The sequence below is a fragment of the Mercenaria mercenaria genome, chromosome 7, assembly GCF_021730395.1.
Source record: "Mercenaria mercenaria strain notata chromosome 7, MADL_Memer_1, whole genome shotgun sequence".
NCBI lineage: Eukaryota > Metazoa > Mollusca > Bivalvia > Venerida > Veneridae > Mercenaria > Mercenaria mercenaria.
The window spans coordinates 4,018,031-4,038,405 of record NC_069367.1 but is presented as its reverse complement, the minus strand read 5'-3'; the positions used below and the strand labels follow the sequence as shown (position 1 = coordinate 4,038,405).

Sequence of the window (20,375 nt, the reverse complement as noted above, 5' to 3'; positions counted from 1 at the left end):
AGCGGTTCTACCCAGGTAACCGCTCGTGATGAATTTATGCACGGAGGGGCACCTGGGGTCTTCCTCTACCAGTAAAGCTGGAAAGACGCCATATGACCTATCATGTGTCGGTGTGACGTTAAATTCAACACAAAAAATGTTACTTTGATGGTTATTTTCATTTTTTAGCTTATTTCCGTTTACAAGAACCTTCAGTCGTTGGTTATCTACCATCCGCGCTCTTTTGGTGAAATTAACTAAAGCACAATTTATGGAAGTGACCGATTTTGAACACTGTTATAAAATTCCAACAGCCTGGGTGCATTGCTCTTTGTCAATTTCACGATGATATGTTTTTTCTAGTAGGACTTCCGTCAGTAATATCAAAAGTGTTCATTAACACGTGCATATTGGTGCACATGTCCTACACGTGCAAAATATGCAATACTGGTCAAAACGCCTTATGCGGTTACGTTGGCCGTGAGTCGCCCAAAACGAAATCAATAATTAGTTGCAGTACCTATTCAAATGTCGGTATGTGAAATTTCTTGTAAATACATGCATTATTAACAAAATAGTTATACAATATAAACTGACAGATTAGGAATTTTGTTGAGTGTAAATGCACGATCTCCGAATAAGCGCAATAATCATATTTAATAACTACATGTATTTCATATCTTTTATGGACTTGATTTATTTTAAAGTTGAATGCAACTATACTTTAACAAATAAGGTAAAAATTCAAAATATTATAACAGTAGAGTTGTTTTCTTTGAAAGAGCGAACAATATTTACCCGCTAAATAAGAAGGCTTTCAAGCAAAATAACTCAGCATTGGACACTTACACTTCACAATATTCATAAAGTGTATTGTATCACATGAAAACACATGTAAACACGCTCTCTACTGTATATCTGCTCTAAAGACTTACCTTGTATATCCTGAAAAGCATCTCCCCTAATCTTTTCCCATTTCCATCTCGCCAAGTACTACCAATGCATTTGACATTAAATTTGTCACCCTGGACAACAGATATCGGGGCTATTATTTCGATCAACTTTGATCTCGTATCTAAGAATTAAAAACGATCAAATATGTCTTAACACATGCAAGTATTCCGTTCTTTAGAATAATTCGCATATTTCATAGCACATCATAAAGTAATATGCACTGTTTCAAATATCCATTTTTAATCTCAGTCAGAACAATTTACGACTGATACCGGTACGGCAAACGTAAGATGTGTGCCGATGTTTTGCGACATTGCAAAATGTGTTACATGCTAGATTACAATGATATAGACTATTATCTAAATATCACTGTGTCATTTTAGTCCGCCTGTCTAAACAATATTACTGAAAAGTACGTAAGAGAAGGTATGACGCAGTGACCATTTTGGCATTTTCTATAAATCGTCTATATACTTAACATAACGGGACAGTATAGTGACAAAATTTATTACATAAGAAATAGAAATTAAAATCTTTAAGACGGTCCTTTGGGAGTTAAGGATGCAACCAAGCAAAACAAATGCAGACTCGCTTTGAATGAGTCCCATCATGTGAGGTAATGGAAAGTGCAACACCCCTTAAAACTCTAGCATTTGCGTAAGTGGAATTCTATTAAAATGATATTAAAATGGACCAAATGACAAAAAAAATATAACAACACAGAATCAAAGTATTGAAAGATTTTGTAAGGCCGCAACAGGACACTTAAACGTTGATGTCATATTTTTGGTCAAGATAACTTTATCTATTAGCAAGACAGAGTGATATCGTTTAGTCAAGAAACCAGTCATGCTTTTTTAAGGCCTTTCCCCTGTACTTTACTTCAAAAGATTATTTAATTATTGAAACACAATATAAACCTAAGTTTGCAGATGATGTACGTATATGACTTACCAATAGCTTTCAAATGCGTTCTCGAGCTCTTTATTCCTCTTGGCAATGTAACGCTTCCAACAAGAACGCTACAGATGTACACGCCAGTATTGTCGCACTGTACTGGGTCGATAGTTAATTTTAAACTAACACCATCTGGCAAACGTGTAACATTGTCTGTTGTAATATTACCATTAAAATTAGTCACAGTCAGTAACGGATTTGGGATCGATGAGTTATTTGCCAAATCTGTTCGTGCTAACATAACAGTCTCCCACTTAGGCGATTTTGTCAGAGTGCAAGTAATGGAGAACGATTTGCCCAAAATAAGAACCGAAGAGTTATTTGTCTCTAATGCTAATATACCTGTACGATAAAAAGATCTAACGTTTGTTTTATCTTTAAAACATTTTTACATCATCGTTTCAATACAATTTCTGTTGCATAGAAATAACTTTTTCTTTTAGTTATATCAATCATCAATACTCATGAAATATGAGTATAAATACTTTCGTACAAACAAACTTTTATCTCTAAAATCGATTCAGGTTGCCATACAATGTTTTTCATTACCAGTATATCCATGACATAATCTGCGCGTCATGTCTCCGTGCTCAAGTTTACCTTCATACTATCAAATATATTTTTATACATCTAACCATGCTGGTTCATGCGCCTTTAAATGCTTTTAATGCATCATATATAAGGCCTCTGTAGCCGAGTGATTAAGGTCGCTGACCTCACATCACTCCACTTACCGATGAAGGTTCGAACCTCGCTCGGGGCGTAAATTTCTTAATGTGAAGAAGCCATCCAGATGGCTAATGGAAGGTTGGTGGTTCTACCCAGGTGCCTTTTTGCGACGAAATAATCCCCGGATGGGCACCTAGGCTCTTCATCCACCATGAAAAGTTAGTGAGGGGTCAATCATGTATGCAAAAGATATTATAAGCATATGATCTGTTTGCCTATTTTTGCTTGATGGTACTAAAGTCAAGGTTAATCTACCTGGAATTTCACATCTCGGATTTTCTATCCATGTATTGTTATCACATTATATGTTAGTCTCACTCTCGTTTGCAAAGTCAAATCCGTCCTCACAATGTACATCTATTGACATATTGACATGGCTAAAGTCTTCCTTGACCACAACGTGCTTAGATAAATGATACTGCCCGCATGGACGTGGAAAGCATGTTAATTCAGTATCACTGTCCCATGTTCCATTAGACAGACATGTGAAGTAGGTCGTTGAATTTACCATGAAGCCAGAATTGCATCGCAACTTGGCCGTCGAACCGAATTTCTGTTTCTTTCCGCTTAACAATCCGTTGGCAACGGTAGGGAACGGTCCACAACCTGTTCGTCGACAAAGATTCATTGGAGTCCACTGGTCATCCTTACAAGTTAGTTTAAGATTTTCATCTTCTCCATAGCCTTGCTTGCAAAAAACAGTAGCTTCAGTCCGATCTGATGTCTTGGTTAGGCTAACGTTTCCATTTTCAACTGAAGGTAGCGTATCGCAAGAGGACCGATCTGAAATTATGTTGCTCGTCTTCATGTAAAATTGATCAAGAACTTTTATTGAAAAAAAAAGAATTTTAAGTGTCACCGAAATAAAATGAAAACATCGAAAAATAACGGTGACGTATAAATGCAAAAGTTAATAACATTAACCTACTGGAAGCAAGTGATTTTGACTTTCGACCAGTGCAGACCGAGATCAGCCAGTACATCCGCACTGGCTAATTATGGTTTGCACTATTCACTATTCAGTCTGCAAATCTTCAGTTAGCATACTTTAAAATAATAAGTGGTATTGCCAAAATTAAATGAAGGACCAATCCATTTAAGGAAAACAGGATAAAGAAATCAGAATCACTGCTGGCATGGTTAACATGGCTAGTCACCCTATATACAGTCGTATATTATTCATTTAATATTATTGATGAAAAGAGGATTTTTGTGAATTAAGTAATGAAGCACTTATGCAATATAAATTTATATGAAAGAGACAAAACTGGCAGAAAGGTTTTTTTATGTGAGTGTATGCCACTCGTTTGTCAATAAGCCTTGACTGAAATACAGATTAACCAAACCATTCGTGATTCTCAGTGGAAAGCGACATCATGTGGCTGCAATCATTATATGAAATATCTATGCCAAGCCTTTATTAAAATTACTTCATTATTCAGGGTTATAGAACGGAGGATAATGGGAGGGTCGAGTTGGTAGGGGACTCAAAAATGCAACATGAATATGTATCACGATGTATAAAAGAGAAAAAGAATTTTACCTCCGACCATATTGCGTAGGATGAAAAATGCTATAAATCCTAGAACAGCAAGCACAACAATGATGGTGACCCCTTGGATTATTCTACATTTTCTTAGGGATTTTCTGTTTTTCTGTTTCCTTTCCTCTGCATGTGTTATGTCAGAATCATTAATAACCGCGTATGATATCTTTGTTTCTGATGAACTTCTAAGTATTTGCTCAGACCTTTCCACATTAATGTAATGGAATTCCGAGTTGTTCGTAATGTTCTGTGGCCATACATTCTTATTCTGATTTTTAATATTTTGACCTGCAGAATTAGTCGCATCATTTGGCAGTTTATCAGGGTCCCTTGCAAAAGAATAGGCTGAATTATCATTCCCGAACCCCGATTCTAGCACATCAGCTCTATTATTAAGTTTTTGTGGAAGAAAATCCATTATATCCTTATTAAATGAAGACACTAACTGAAATAATCATTTAAGTCTACGTGCACTTCCTTTTTGTACAACGAGAGATTTCATTGGCAATCAAAGCTGTTAAGACATCATGCGCAAATATTAACGTTGTATCTTTTATCTGTTGGGTTTAATGTCACACCTATAGAATGGTAGATCATTTGACAGCTCTCCAGCTGTTCATGGCAGAAGACACCTGGTGCCTCTCCAGGTATGGTTTAAGCACGAGAAAGAGCGTTGGTAGAAACACCGACCATCCGTATGGCCAATTATTAAATGGCTTGCTTCTGTTCCTCTTATTTCATTGAAAATCTGATAACTGCTTTGCAGAAAAGTGTAAATGATACAAATTTACTTCAGCAGAATTAACTTCAAAAGAAACAGTATGATTTATTAAACTAAGATAGAAAGTATTTATTCATTAATGCATGTCTTTATGCGGTGTATATGAAACTTTCTTGCATACCAGACGGGGATTTCCGGTATTTTCATCGGTGCTGGAAAAATCCATCGTACACCCTGGGGTGTAAGCATTTACATTTAATTTCATAGAACGGAATAGAAATCCGATACCTTGACAGTTCCTCTTGTTTCCTGATTCAAAAAACTCGATTCAAAAAACGTTATTTTATCAAATATTCATAACATTACGCTGCAACCGATAAAACAAAACCGGAACTAAACATTGTTATTTGTCTTTGAAACGTCATGACGTCTTTCCTGTTTACGGACGTTGGTTTCCCGCGCTTTGTTTAAATACGCTGCTAGAAGAAATAGTTCTAAAACGAAAGCCGTTCGATTGATTTTATTTCTATTTTTATTTCTTTAATATGGTATGCAAGAAAAAGATTCTGTCACTGGTTGTAGGTGCAGATGGGAATTTCCGGCTATCGGGTAACTGTTTACGCAGTTACTCGCCTGGAGCCTCGTAACCGCCTAAACAGTTACCCTCGAGGCCGGAAATTCCCATCTGCACCTACAACCGGTGAAAGAATCTTATAATATTCACTAAAATGATTGTATCGTTTTCTTACAGTTAAAATGCATGTTTGAAAAATATTTTGAATAAATAAACAGATAATAGTACGATCATACATCTTACAACTGCAAAACAAATATGTACAAACGGACGTAAAATGATCCAACCATCATGAAGGTTTACAAATAGGGGTAGCACATACCCTTTACCAAAGCTTTCAACTGAATTTAAACGTTATTTTCTTTGTGAAGGAACAGTACCACCGACTGATGCAATAGAGCTAATTTTTTAAATAATAAGTTGTTAAGCCATCTTTTACTTCACATATGATTCATTTGCACATATAAGGGCAGAAGAAATCTATTTGAAGATATATAAAAATTCTGTGAACTTTCCCCTCAAACACAGAATACTGTGTAAAATTCAGTTAAACATTTTTGGTATTGCCATCTTTTCCGTTACAGATTGCAAACTAAATTCTCTTTAGTGATATACACATGAGTATGAAAATATCATCAGTTTTGAGCCATCTTCAAGTGTTCTTTAAATTTGGAATTTTATTTAATTGTGGTCGAGAATCTTCAAACCAAATAAGAAAACAAACCTTAACATTTCATTTGACCATTTGATGCAAAATTTGCAACAGTATAAAATTTATATCATCAAAATGTGTATTTTTATTCAGGAGTAACCTTGACGTAAGTTTCAATATAAACATCAAATATGAATACCTAAGTTTCAAAAGAATCAAGTTAATGTAATTACACAAAATAAACATGCAATTAACGATTACAAGTTAGTGTAAAATTGCTGATTAGGTTTTATCAGTATAGTATAATATGACAGGTGAATGTCAAAAGCTTGAACTTGTCCAATATTACAGCAAAAAGATCTAGGTAGATAATCTACCTTTATATTTTTTCTTAAGAAAATAGACTCTATTACATGTAGACCTTAAATGATAATTAATACTCTATTATACTCTTTTGATTGAAAAATGTGTACCTATTGGTATTAAATTTGGCGTGAAATGGCCAAAGTGTTCAATGATAAATATGTTCAAGTCAAAATACACGAAGGTGTAAACTTCTAACCGTAGTATACTTCAAAGTGTGTTGACTTTGTAACGACATTTCATCTACATGCAAACTGCAGTGGTCTTCCCATCTGGAGAAGAGACCACTGCCATGGGTTGTTACCTGGCGTGTACTAATAGGCCTAACTATAGTAAAGGAACCAGCTAGGGAGCCATCTGGTTTAGTCGCCTAATTGCGGAAAGGTTTTTTAACATCAATCTTCCGCTTGGCATGGCAAGAGAGATATAAATTAAAGCTGGTTTTTGTTTAAATTTCATTGTGAATGCTTTTACATTTTGGTGTAAACATTGTATGAGGAGGTAGTATTTGGTGAAGTGAAACTCAATTTTAGTATGAGCAGCACTTCCAGGTCACAGCAGTGTAACTTTGATGTAATTTGACAGTAAGCAAATGTGACAGGAGAAATCTCTCTTAGAAGAAACATTGCCCTTACATTTTTTATTTTATGTCAATTTCTTTTCATTACCCTTTAAAATGAAGTAAGGATTAGTTCTCTAAAATGCGTCTAGCTATGTTTGGTAGCTCATTAATAAACGTCAGTTTTTTCTTTAACGAAAAACGAAGTATCTTAATATTGTTTTCTTTCTGATGGATTCTGTAAACAGCTCTTTGTGCGATGACTGTGTTTACGACACGGCGCTCCGTTTTGGAAACGTATCTGTCCTTCTTCAAACTACAAACTTGGTGACCTTCGATCAAATGTTGTCAGATTTATAGACATTTATAAACCATTGCTCTTATTACTTGAATAACACGCTATTATAGGCATTGCAAGTCTTAACGACTTCCTTTTGATTAAATAAAAAAGTGCATTATGAAATATTGCGCCGTTATCTTCTTAATTACAAAGCAGGTTTGTTCAGACTAACTTTTTAATCATTAAATAAAGAGTATTGTTTATATGTGTTCTACCCTCCTAATGGTCAAATATGATATTTTTGTCAAACTTAATGGTGATAATGTCACATTATTACATACTTTCTATTCCCCGTTAAGTTACACTGGTACCGGAAACGTCAATATTTTTCCATACACTGACGCCTGAATTTCATATCGGGTGCGTGACGTAATTCCGTGTGTATTGTTGCACTATTTTTTCTATTTAGTTCAGTATTGTCAATCCTATTCAGGCTATTGAACATATTTATGATACTTACATAATATTTATATATGTAGATGCGTATGTAAGAAAAAGGTTATTATCTTTGCATCGGAAAATATGCGCTCGTTCTTCAGCGAAATAATATTGCGCTCCTAAAGTCGCGCAATATTTCCGCAGGAGAACTCGTGCATATTTCCCGACACAAAGCTAATAACCTATAACTATTATTTCTATATATTTAGCTTACAAAATATTACCAGTACATTGACGTCCAACAATTCAAATGTCGTACACAAAAAGGAATACTTTTCGAGAAAACTAATACCTTTTATTTTTTACAGATTTCTCACCGAAAATATTCATATCCATGTTTAAACCCCATAGCTACAGCATTTATATACTGACAGTCCAGATTGTCAATGCATCGAGCCGAAGTTATTAAAAAATCGTAAACATGTTTAATGAAACGTCGTATCTGGTACTTACGACCTATTTACTATAAATTCAACGTACAAAAATTAAAAGTTCGTTAATGTGAAACACCATTTTTGATTGATTTAATTTATTTTGTATTACAGATTTCTTACTGAAACTGTCCATGTTTATATTGTAACCTTATTGTCATATAGATATACATTTTTGTTCAGTAGATATTATTTGCTTAACATATGTAGAATCAGATAAAAGAAAATAAAGTGTGTACTTTTTTCTTTCGCTTTCAAACATTATTGTAATTTTAAAGATAAAGCACTTTGATTGATTGATTGATTGATTGATCGATTGATCGATCGATCGATCGATCGTTTGTTCGGTCGGTCGGTCGATCAATCGATCGGTTGATTGATTTTCCTCTGCAGTACGTTTTTCCCTTTAAACATAATGCGATTGTTTCGCTAAAATTATCTTACATATCTGCAATATTTTTTGGTCATTTTCATCATGATTTATTTTCAATACAGAATTTATAGAATCAGGCATGGGAACTTAGGTAATACACTATCATTACAGTTTTTTTTTTGCCACTTTTAAAGCTGATTTTGAAGTATGTTTGTTTGACTTTAGACAATTGTTCATTAGTCATGACGCTCGATTATCTTCTGATTTTCATGCAGCATTTACAATGTTCTTCCAAAAAATGTAAGTTACAGATATTTATGCAAGCTGTCCTGGTATGTGCTGCATAAAATAAAGAACAAAAACCATTATGAGACGTTACGCATGTGTTTATGATCCTTATTTTTTCAATCACTTGAATAGAGGAATCATATTACGGTAGTTCAGTCCAACTAAGTGTATCTAATATTATGCATATTATTTCAAAAACTATAGTTAGTATTAACGGGAATGTAATATTTTAATATTGAATATTTCTGACATTGGATTGTGTGTTGAGATTTTTATTATTATTATTATTTTGCAAAGAAGTCGAAGTTAAAAAGACAATAAGATACATGTATAACTGCATAAGGTTTAGAAAATCTGTGGAACATTTTAATACATGATAAATTATAAATGATGGATTTAAGATCAACTTTCGAAAAGGATTCAACTGAATTAGATCAGAAAAATGTGTTAAATAACTCAAAAACGTTTATGCATGAACATCCGAAAATTGAAAACATTCAATGGAGCATAGCGAACGAGCATTTAAGGGCATCTGGTATTACGGAACATTATACAACAATTAAAGACACGTTAAATGAAGACATCAGCCCCAGGGACTCTACTGAAATTGGCGTCAGAACACTTGATGCAAGCCAAGGGGCTGGATATCCGTATGTGACATTCAATGGGAGTGAAGGTTTTCCTACCCGCAATAATGATGCTACATCTGAATTATATTCATATGCAACCAATCATCCTGTCCTACACTGGCAAGAAAGAGAAGACGAAAACAGATTAGGTCACTCATATCTATCTCTAAGTGCAAACGGCCATAACGATCAGGAGATATCAGAAGATCACAGTGGAAAAAGTAATCATTGTACAAATAATGGAGTTCGGTATGATAACAATAAAACAAATTTTAAGCCGGGTACAAGTCAAACTCCGAGTCAGTATGATAATCAAAAAGATACATACCTGGTTTCTCGTCAGGAGAAGGCAAAGTTGAAGCAAAAGAAGCACATGAACTTGTACGATATAGACTGGCAGAACATTGGAAATAAGCACCTTGCATATGGTGGTCAAAATGGAAACAACCATTCTAATTACTCTCAACTTGGCAGTACCTATGTTGATAAAGATGTTAGGGTATGTACTCAAATTGACATGATTTTTTATATATGTAAGCAGCTTTAAATGTTTGTAAAGCAAACCCTTAAAGTAAGCTGTAACTACAATATCCATTATGATATAATGTGAAAGATCAAGATCATCATCTTCAGTCAAACATTTTAATGAAGTTGATGCTTACTTTTTGGCTGCATTTCAATAATCATGTTTTCACTACCAGCTTATGTGTTCATGGTGTTTGTGGAATTAAAGGTTTCATTCAGTTTTGGAACTGAATTCTGCTCATTTTTTATCAAGTATTACGTGGAAAATATTATTATGCAGACTGGCAAAGCTATATCACTCACATTTTGACTGAAATGGATTTAACTCACTGATACTTTCTGATTGCTTTTCACTACAGTCACAAACTAAAAGAGTATACTTGATAAATGAATAACAACTATAAAATGATCCTTTTCTTTTTATTCAGATTCCAGGAAGTGGAAATCCGGCATCGGCTATACCAAAAGCAAGACAGTACCGTAAAAGGAAAACCACTATCGTGATTGTAATCATTCTGCTACTGCTAGTTGCTATTGCTGCTGTGGTTGGTGTACTATTGATTACCAAGCAAACAGGTATGATTACATTCTGTTTGTCACCTTAAGCACAAAATTGGTGCAAAGTATGCCTGAAATGATATGGTCCACATAAATGTGATATTGTAATATTAAAAAAAAACACACAACCTGGCCTAAATAATGCATTTGCCCAGTTTCATCAGAACTCTGGTTAAACACTTTTAAATTTGTTAGTCATAAATTTGGCAACCTGCTCTGTAAGTGCGTAAATAGGCCTAAAATGTTGGCATTAGAGAACAATCAAAATGTAGACATTTCCAAAAGACAAGATTTTTTTTTTTTTTTAAAGAGCCTTTTTGTGACTATCTAATAAATTCTTGGTAACAAAATAACTTAAGGATGTACGAGCGTTATTTTCAGGATATCCGCCATTTTGAAAAATGTTTCTTCAAATATTGCCTTCCAACAAAAGTTTTGCCGAAAATTAATGCTATATCATTAAAATATGGCTAATAAAGTACACTTTAAGCAAATAGATTCTGCTTTTGCGAAAAAAAAAAATCACCCTTATTTTTGGCTGGCATTTGTCTAAAATTGACGTAAGTTTTACAACTGTGTAGGGGTAGGTAATTTCAAATATCTATGAAAGTAGATCAGGTTTCGTTTTGATATTTTCCTGACTGATACATATAATGATAGGCTATAACTGGAATAAAATATTTCAAGATATCTCTTTATTTTATCTGGAAAATATAAATTAAATAAAAAAGAACACAAAATATCAAAATTCACCAGTTTTTGACAGTTTTTTCTTAATAAATCTCTTAGATGCACGGTGACTCCTACTTTTTTCTTTCCATTTTAAAGTATTTTTGTGCGTCATCAAAGCTGCAAAAATATTTTAAAATTTTACCGTCAGAATTTTTTTGTAGATCTAAATACATTTTTTCCATTGAAAATAAAGTGGGTGGGGTGATTATGTCAACATGTGAAAAAGAAAGAGATTTGTTTGTGACATTTATGCTTATATAATACTGACATCACAACCTGTAAGACATGACATCCCTATAACATTAAATGGAATATTATATGTTCTATAAAGTACAACCATTTTTTCAATTTTACAAAATTTCAGAAATGCTTAAACCGTGGGTGTAGAAAATGCCCTATAAAATTAAAAGAAGTTCGGTGACCTATGTTTTTTCTTCTCTTGTTTGTCTTGAAAACTAATGTTCTCCAAGCTCAAAGAGTATGAAAAAATTCTTAACGTTAGAAAAAATTCTATCGTACATCCTTAAGATAGGGAACCTCTAATGAAAATTTCGGCATATTCCATGTAATAATGTATTCTCCGTGTCACCGATAAATACGAAAAAACTTGCGCAATTTTCTTTTATGACTGAAAGATCATGAAAAGGAAACGATGATATATGCAATCGCACAGAAATCGCCGCTATTTATTAAGAGTCAACTGCCTTAACCCTACTAGTATTTATTTTACAATTTCTCAACAGTATGTGAGCCAGTATTGCTCACTGCCCGACAGTTTTGTCTGTAGAGACATTACAAATTAATATCAGACATTTACACGTAATTATGAAATAAGAATACTTATTTTGTTGATGACATAAAGATTTGTTACTTTTCTCAGAAAACGTCTGTGACGACCGGGACGGATGCCATTCAAAATGTCCAAAATACCCAGATGTTTCTAATGGTCATGTCAGTTCTACTGAAGAAGTTTATCCTTCATCAATGGTTAATATATCTTGCAATGAAGGTTTCAGAATTAATAGAAAGGACATGGCAGTATGTTTGGACAGCGGGTCTTGGAGCCATATTGCTACATGTGAACCAGTTGATTGTGGAAAGTACCTGCCACCAGATCATGCGCTCATATTAGAATCTGGACAAGAGACCACATTCAACACTTCGGTAAGTGTAACATGCGATGCTGGGTTCCAACTTGTAGAGGAGAGCGACAGTTTTGTCTGGTGTACTGGAGACGGACATTGGAGTGGAAATCCTAAATGCGAAAATCTAGGTAAGTGTGTATGATGTTAAATGCGAAAATCTATATTGACTTTCAAAATATTAAATGTGAAAATCTAAGAAGATGTACATAAACATAGATGGAAAATCTGTAGTAGATGACGTGAATAATATAAATGCAATAATCTAGGTATATATATGTAGTAAAAATGCAAAAATCTAGTTAGATGTACATTATAAACGTACAGAAATTTAAATAGATGTGCATGGTATAATGCACACTATCACAAATATGAAAATCTCTATTATGCTCCAAATTTTGAAAATCAAAATACAAAGTGAAATTTGAAACCTAGAGTTTTAAATTCTTAACACAAAATGTATTTGCTTTTGCCGAAAACCTTTAAACACAGTAAAGGTAAATGAAAAATTTTGCCACAATGCTAACTTTAAAGTAAAAAGTAAAATATAAAAATATTTTGCTCGGCAGCAATAACTTCTGGATCAAAAACAAGGAAATCATGATAATTGATCTCAGAAATGTCACATAAGTACAGCTTTGTTGGTTTTTGTTGTTATTGTTTTTGTTGTTGTAAAAACAGCTACCTTCAAGCTAAACGGTCATATTGGTTTGATACTGACATTGATGAATCGCACAAATGAATTATATATATATATATTTAGTTTGGTACAAGAAGGCGCATAGCAAATTATGTTTAATGTTCATGATGATTTACATCGCAAATATCATATTAACATATATATATACATGCATTTTCAGTTGATTTATCTATAAATCCAAGCTTCTTTCTGATCGGCGAAACAGCCAAACTAACTTGTGAATTTCGAAAAGCATCTGACTGGAGGAAAGTTGTGTTCAGAAGAGCCAGTTGGAATAAAGATTCAGTCACAATAGCATCAATAGAAAATAACATAGTTTCATACAAACCGAATACAGCTAATGACAATATCGAGATAATAGAAAACAGTTTTACGCATGATTCGGGTAAAGTTATCATAACATTTGAAACTGTCCAGTGTTCCGATGCGTTTGAAATACCTGGGGATATCAACTTCACATGTGAAGTTCAAATGGATAATTTGCATGTCTTTCATGCCGAAAGATTGATTAGAATACAAGGTAGGTTTTTTAACTGTTCCCTTATTTGATGTGTTTGTGACAAACGTTCTAAATATGTGCATATTAAGTAAAGGTCATTTACCTACATTAGTAAATGTTTCATAATAAATTGCAGGATTAAACATTAATTAAAGGTCTTGCGCGAAAATAATGTTTTGTGACATATTGTATATTTAGGTAAAATTGCATACACCTGTAGCAAACAATGTTTCGTGATCCACTGCACATTCATGTAAAAGTAATACATCCGTAGTAGACAATTTTTCGTGATAAATTGCATGTTTATGTAAATGTCACGTAATAGTACACAGTGTTTCGTGATAAATCGACATTTATTTCAAATTCCATACACCTGCAAAACAATGTTTCGAGATAAATTGCTTATTTATGTAAAGTTCTATACACCTGTAGTAAACAATGTTTCAAGTTTCATACACATGAAGTTAAACATGTTTCGTGATAAATTGTATCTTTATGTAACAGTACAAAGTGTTTCATGATAAACCGACATTTATGCAAAATTTCATACACCTGCAGAAACAGTGATTCATACGAAAGACCGGTAGTGACATTTCAGTTTCAATAATTCATGATTTCTTATCATGAATTCGTAAAGTAGAAATCATCATGAAGCATTTGAATGAAATCGAGAATTCTTGAAATGGTATTTGCGAAATCATGAAATCGTGAGTAGTTGAATTCTTGAATTTTTGACATGAAATATAGAAATCGTGGATTCATGGTGTTGGAAATATTGAATAATTAAAATCTTGATTTTGTGAAATTCTGAATCATTGAAATCTTGATTAATTGAAATCAAGAATTTTTTAAATTGTTAATTACAGAAATATTTATATATTAAAAAATTGAAATATTGAATTTGTGAAATATTGAATAATTGAAATCTTGAATTTGTGAAATTCTAAATTATTGAAATCTAGTATTATTGAAATCGATTATATTTTGAAAATGTGAATTACTGAAATATTGAATTATCAATTATTGTAATATTGAAATTTTGACATGAACTTTGCGTGAAATTTGGAATTTATGAATTTGTTCATTATTTATCTTCAATAACTCACGAATTCAAGACTTCAAAATTCATGTCGAAAATTCAATATTTTAATAATTCAATAATTCAAATATTCAGTTATTCACAATTACAAAAATTTCCCGGTTTAACTTATTCAAGATTTATTTCAATTATTCAATATGTCACAACTACATGAATTCACGATTTCCAAAGTTCATGTAAAAAATTCAAGAATTCAATTATTCATGATTTAATGATTTCACAAACACCACTTCAAGAATTCTCGATTTCGTTTAAATATTTCATGATATTTACTTCACAAATTCATAATCAGAAATCATGAATTCTTTAAAAATGAAATGTCAAACCGGTCTTTCATAGATTCATGATAAGTTGATATAAAGTTTCATGCACCAGTAGTAAACAATATTTCGTGACAAATTTCACATTTATAAAGTTTTATACTCCTACACAAGTAATGTATTACACATATATGTAACGTTCCACACACCTGTTATAAACAATGTTTCGTGATTAAATTTATACATTTATGTTAAGTCCACACCTGCAGAAACATTGTTTTGTGATAAATTGTATACATTTCACTTTATACCATTGCAGAAACAATATGTCTTGATAAATGTCACATTCATGTAATGTCCCATAAACCTACAGTAAACGATGTTTCGTGATAAATTGCACATTTATGTAGTGTTGTTTACACCTACAGTCCACAATGTTTCATGATGAATAACACATTCATGTTAAGGTCATACACCTACAGAACACTGTTTCGCTCTAAATTTCTGCTCTAAAAGATAAGAAGTATCCGTTAGTATTGATATTGATGTTTTCCAGGTAAGCCCGATGCTCCGATGTTAACGATGTCTCCGCACGTAGTCGAAGGAGAAGACACAACTAGATCTCTGTTCGTATGCGAGATGCTTTTTGCAGAACCGAATGGTAAAGTGATTATTGAAAGTGACTATAGCGGTACATACACCACATTGCTATCGTCTGTGAATGGTGAATACGAAACTGATGCGGCTTGGATTGAAGACATAAAGACCACTCTGAAAAACTGTTGGTACAGGATGGTAGTTAGTTTTGGCTTGAAAGCTGTTTCAATGAAATGGCATCGGAAACATATTAGATGCATTGCACAATCTTCTAATAGTTCAGTTTATCATACAGTTTTCACATCTGACAACGGCGTTGTCAAAGTTCTTCCAGGTATGATTTTTTATTTATTTATTAAGCTGTATCGTCTAAATAGTATTTTCGCAATTATTCATAATTACGTACACAATCAGCCAAATAGTATTCTCGCAATTCATCGATAAAGTACACAATCCATCTAACTGGGAGTCGCTTTTAAAGTCATCTCCAATTCCAATTAAGTGTATAACCATCTAGATAAGTAGTTCGTACTTATTTGCATCATCTAAATAATATTCTCGTTATTATTTACGATAAAGTACACAACAATCTAAACAGCATTCTTCAAATCGTCTTTAATTAGATTTATATCAATCAAAATAGTATTTTCGTGATTATTTATTATAAAGAACACAACCATCCAAATAGTATTTTAAATTATCTTTCATAATTATATATTATGAAGTAAACAGTCATCTTAATTGTATTTTCTAAATCTTCTTTAATTAAGTACACAACCTTCTAAATATTATGTTCGTAATCATTTATGATGAAGTACACATTCAGAGTTTCGTTTAAAACATATGCGAATATCCTAAGTAGACCAGACAAGATTTAATTCATATCTTTTCTTTTCATTGCGACCAACAGTTTTCATGATTTGTACGTTTAGATTGAATCTTTTTTATTTTACCCTTGCTTTGTCCAATTGTAGAAAGAATCTGTCAAGGTCAAGATCTTGTCTTATACCCATATAACTGTGGTATGTATGTTGAGTGTGATAGTGAGGACGGTTATAATTCTGTGATGGATGTTATTGCATGTGCAAACGGCAACTGTTACAATGTTAACATCGGAGGATGCAGCCAATGTTCTGTTGAAAGTAGTTGTTCAGTTACAGGTAACTATCATTGGTTGCTTGGAATTTTGGCAAGAAAATATTTCTCTTCTTTTGACTAAAGTATTATTGATACATATAATTTATCGTTATATAATCCTTAAGTCCTGTGTCTAATATTGGGTTAATAGCCTCGTTTAGGTTTCAGTTACGTACTTGTCGAAGTTAATAGAAAGGCAATATGGACTGACACACATACGTTTTGCATTTCAGACATTTACTACAAAGACGGGGGCTCAAACGAAATAGGGTCAGCATTAACCATCGTGTGCATTGTTGAAGATTTCAAAGATCTTACGGATATAAAAATTAGCAGAGGCAGTGGAGAGATGGTGTCCTCATTAAGCACAGGTGACAATATCAAGGGCATTAGCACTGTTCCAGAGATGAGTCACCGTAACAGCACCGGCGGCATGCTTTCAGTACACATAAGCTACCTTTTGTGTGATGATGAAGCTACATACCGTTGTTTTCCGGAAGGAGGCGGACAATATTCGGATGACGTCATATATCTGAATATGAATTGTTAATCGTAAAACATTATCCCTATTGTTTTCTACGGTTCATTCTGTTTGCAATTTCTCGAATGTCATAATGAAGACTGTTTGCACGAATTAATATTGATGAATAATAACACGGTATATAATGCAGTTTTTTTACCTTTTATAAAATTTAAGTGGAATTACATCATTTAGATATTTGAATGGACTCATTGATCAGTAAAGATAAAAAAACAAATAGGGTCTTCACACAACGGGAATCGTTTTACTGCCGTCAACCGACCCTTGAATTAGCCTGTAGCCAACTGGCGGCAAGTGATTTTGCAGACAAAGATCAGCCTGCATATCCGTGTAGACTGGTCATGTACAACACTGTTCGCTATTCAGTCAGTAAATTTTCAGTAAACACATCTTCGAAAAATAAATGGCATTGCCCAAATCGATTGATGAAAATGGATACGAATAAAAGTCCAACAGGGAAAGTCACATTTAAAGAATGCAGAGGAAAATACAGCACTCTACATAGAGGTATTGGTTTGTGTTACTGTAAACATGTACAGATTGGCCAAGCACATGTGCATATGTACACAAAGTAATGCAATAATAACACTGAGGAAACAAACAGGCAATATTTCGGGTCGACTTTCATATATTTGACTCATCTCAGCAATGTGGTCTGCTAGTGTTGGGCGTTACGTTCAGTACAGATTTTTCTTCTGTACATCTACATTATTTGATTATTTGGAATATAAAACTTTGGAGTTCCGACTCTTCCGTTTAACTAAGAAGTGAAACCTGACTTAGTGGCCGCCTGTATTGAGCAGTTATTTGCCTTATGTACCCAGTCAGATGACTTCCTGATTTGAGCTTTTGTTCTTATTTCCAGCTGTCGAAAGCTGCAAGCTGTCTTAAGCAGTGACATTATGCTACGCATTTGGCTGAATGTATACAAATGTACAGATATCGGCGAACTTCTTTAGCGAAACTTTTTGTGATATGTGTATCATCAATATTGAATACATTTTACCCTAATTGCTATCATAAACTAGTTATATAAATCGAGGCCTAAATGACATGACACTCCATAAGGAAGTGTTATTTGATATTAGTATTTAAATATATACCGTCAGAACAAACAAATCTAGCCTGGAGGGCTTAAAAATGTCGCAGTATAATAGACCGTAGATTGATATTTTCTCCATGCATAATTTTCAAAAGCACTTCTTGAATTCTATCTCGAAAATAATGGCTCTGTTATTCTCTGATAGTATGTTGATTTACAAACGTATTTGAAATTAAACTTTTATGAATATAATCTCCAATAAATATAAAGCCATTAATGTTATCAATGTTATTCATGCAGCTTGAAAGGATTATATAATGATGTTATTAACGTGTTTGTTTTGTAACTGATATGCTTTACGAGTATGAACTAGAAAAAAGAAACAAAATCGACAAAGACAACAAAAGGTCTACACTGCAGAAAATATTTAGATAATTATCTCGAGAATAATTTGTAATATCAATTTCTTAAAATGTAACGAGTGATCGTTTGATGATAAGAATATAATTAATCCTTTTTATGTATTTAATAGGGGGTCCCGCTATTGTGGCTGTAAATTGCCGTACTCTAAATATTAATTCAACCTATTAAAAGACATTGACATTAATTAACCAAAAGATTGCGAATTGCTGTAAAGCATTAACCCAATTAAACATGTAACAACACCAAGATGTATTCCAACATAAATAACAATAACAACCTCAACTTCGCCATTTATGATTAGACTCAGTTACCACTCATGATCAGACAGAATTACCACTCATGAACAGACTCAGTTACCAGTTATAACCATACTCAGTTACCACTCATGAGCAAACTAAATTACAACTCATGATCAAACTCAGCTACCACTCATGCTCAGACTGAGTTCACACACACGATCACATTCAGTTACCATTCATGATCGGACTCAGTTACCACTCATGATCAAACGGAGTTACCACAAATTATTACACTCATTTACCACTCATAATCAGACTAAGCTACCATTCATGATCCAGCTTAGTTACCACTCATGATTAAACTCAGTAACCACTCATGATCAGACTCAGTTACCACTCATGATCAAACTCAAATACCACTCACAATCAAACTCAGTTACCACTCATGATCAAAATGAGTAAATACTTATGATTATACTGATTTCCCACTCATGATCAGACTAAGCTGCCATTCATGATCAGACTGAGTTACAACTCATGATCAGACTGAGTACCACTCATGCTTAGACTCAGTTACCTCTCATTATCAGGCTGAATCAACACGCATAATAAGACTGCGTTGCCACTCATGATCAGATTCAGTTATCACCCATGTTCAGATTCAGTTACCACTCATAATAAAACGCTCAGACTGAGTTATTGTTCATGTACCACTCATGATCAGACTGAGTTACCACTCATGATCCGCCTCAGTTATCACTCATGATCAGATTATCAGTTATCACTCATGATCAGACTCAGTCAAACAAATTCTGCTATTATATTGAGTCTTCTTACATACTTTAATACATGTTAATTTAGTTGCTGTATAATTTGAATAACCTTTTTGAAAATTTCTTTCTATTTGAAAATGTACTATTATAAACATTGTAACTGTTAACACGCAGGGGGAAGGGGCTTGGCATTCTGCAGATAATGTTAAAGAAATTAAATGTTCATTCAATGCTACCATTCGGCCATGGAGACCACGCAGATATAATGATTATAAGCAATCTGATTACAATCGTCTCCTAAAACGCTATGCATCCCGTACTGATTATTAGGTTATAATTTAAGAGGCTATGAAAAGTTTCTATTTCTAATATAAATAGGGGACAATTCTAAACTCGTCAACATCTTTTATTATTACAATTATTTGCTAACACCAAACTTTAAATGATTCAAGATGGAGCATTGTCTTTGCGATTGATCAAGACGTTCATCAAATGCTTTGCAACGTGATGGATTTATCCTAGATTTTTTGGTAGATATTGGTTGTCCCTATTGCAGATGTTAATGATTTGTTTAA

At 33.3% G+C, this 20,375-nt stretch overlaps 1 protein-coding gene across 1 annotated transcript; it reads left to right on the top strand.

Annotated features, from left to right (window-relative positions):
* Positions 1 to 9,066: 9,066 nt before the first annotated feature.
* LOC123556105 (uncharacterized) lies at positions 9,067 to 18,721 on the top strand. The gene is made up of 7 exons (XM_053547395.1): positions 9,067 to 10,032; positions 10,487 to 10,634; positions 12,229 to 12,621; positions 13,351 to 13,710; positions 15,605 to 15,979; positions 16,620 to 16,805; positions 17,016 to 18,721. The coding sequence occupies exons 1-7, from the start codon at positions 9,292 to 9,294 to the stop codon at positions 17,330 to 17,332; spliced, it is 2,520 nt and encodes an 839-aa protein (XP_053403370.1). The 5' UTR covers positions 9,067 to 9,291; the 3' UTR covers positions 17,333 to 18,721.
* Positions 18,722 to 20,375: the final 1,654 nt, after the last annotated feature.

What these genes read in the sequence shown, in the direction of transcription:
- LOC123556105 (XM_053547395.1), top strand. Translation starts at nt 9,292, where the DNA reads ATGATGGATTTAAGATCAACTTTCGAAAAGGATTCAACTGAATTAGAT. An exon ending in ATGTTGATAAAGATGTTAGG is followed by an intron (nt 10,033 to 10,486) that starts GTATGTACTCAA and finishes CTTTTTATTCAG; the next exon opens with ATTCCAGGAAGTGGAAATCC. An exon ending in CGTTGTCAAAGTTCTTCCAG is followed by an intron (nt 15,980 to 16,619) that starts GTATGATTTTTT and finishes GTCCAATTGTAG; the next exon opens with AAAGAATCTGTCAAGGTCAA.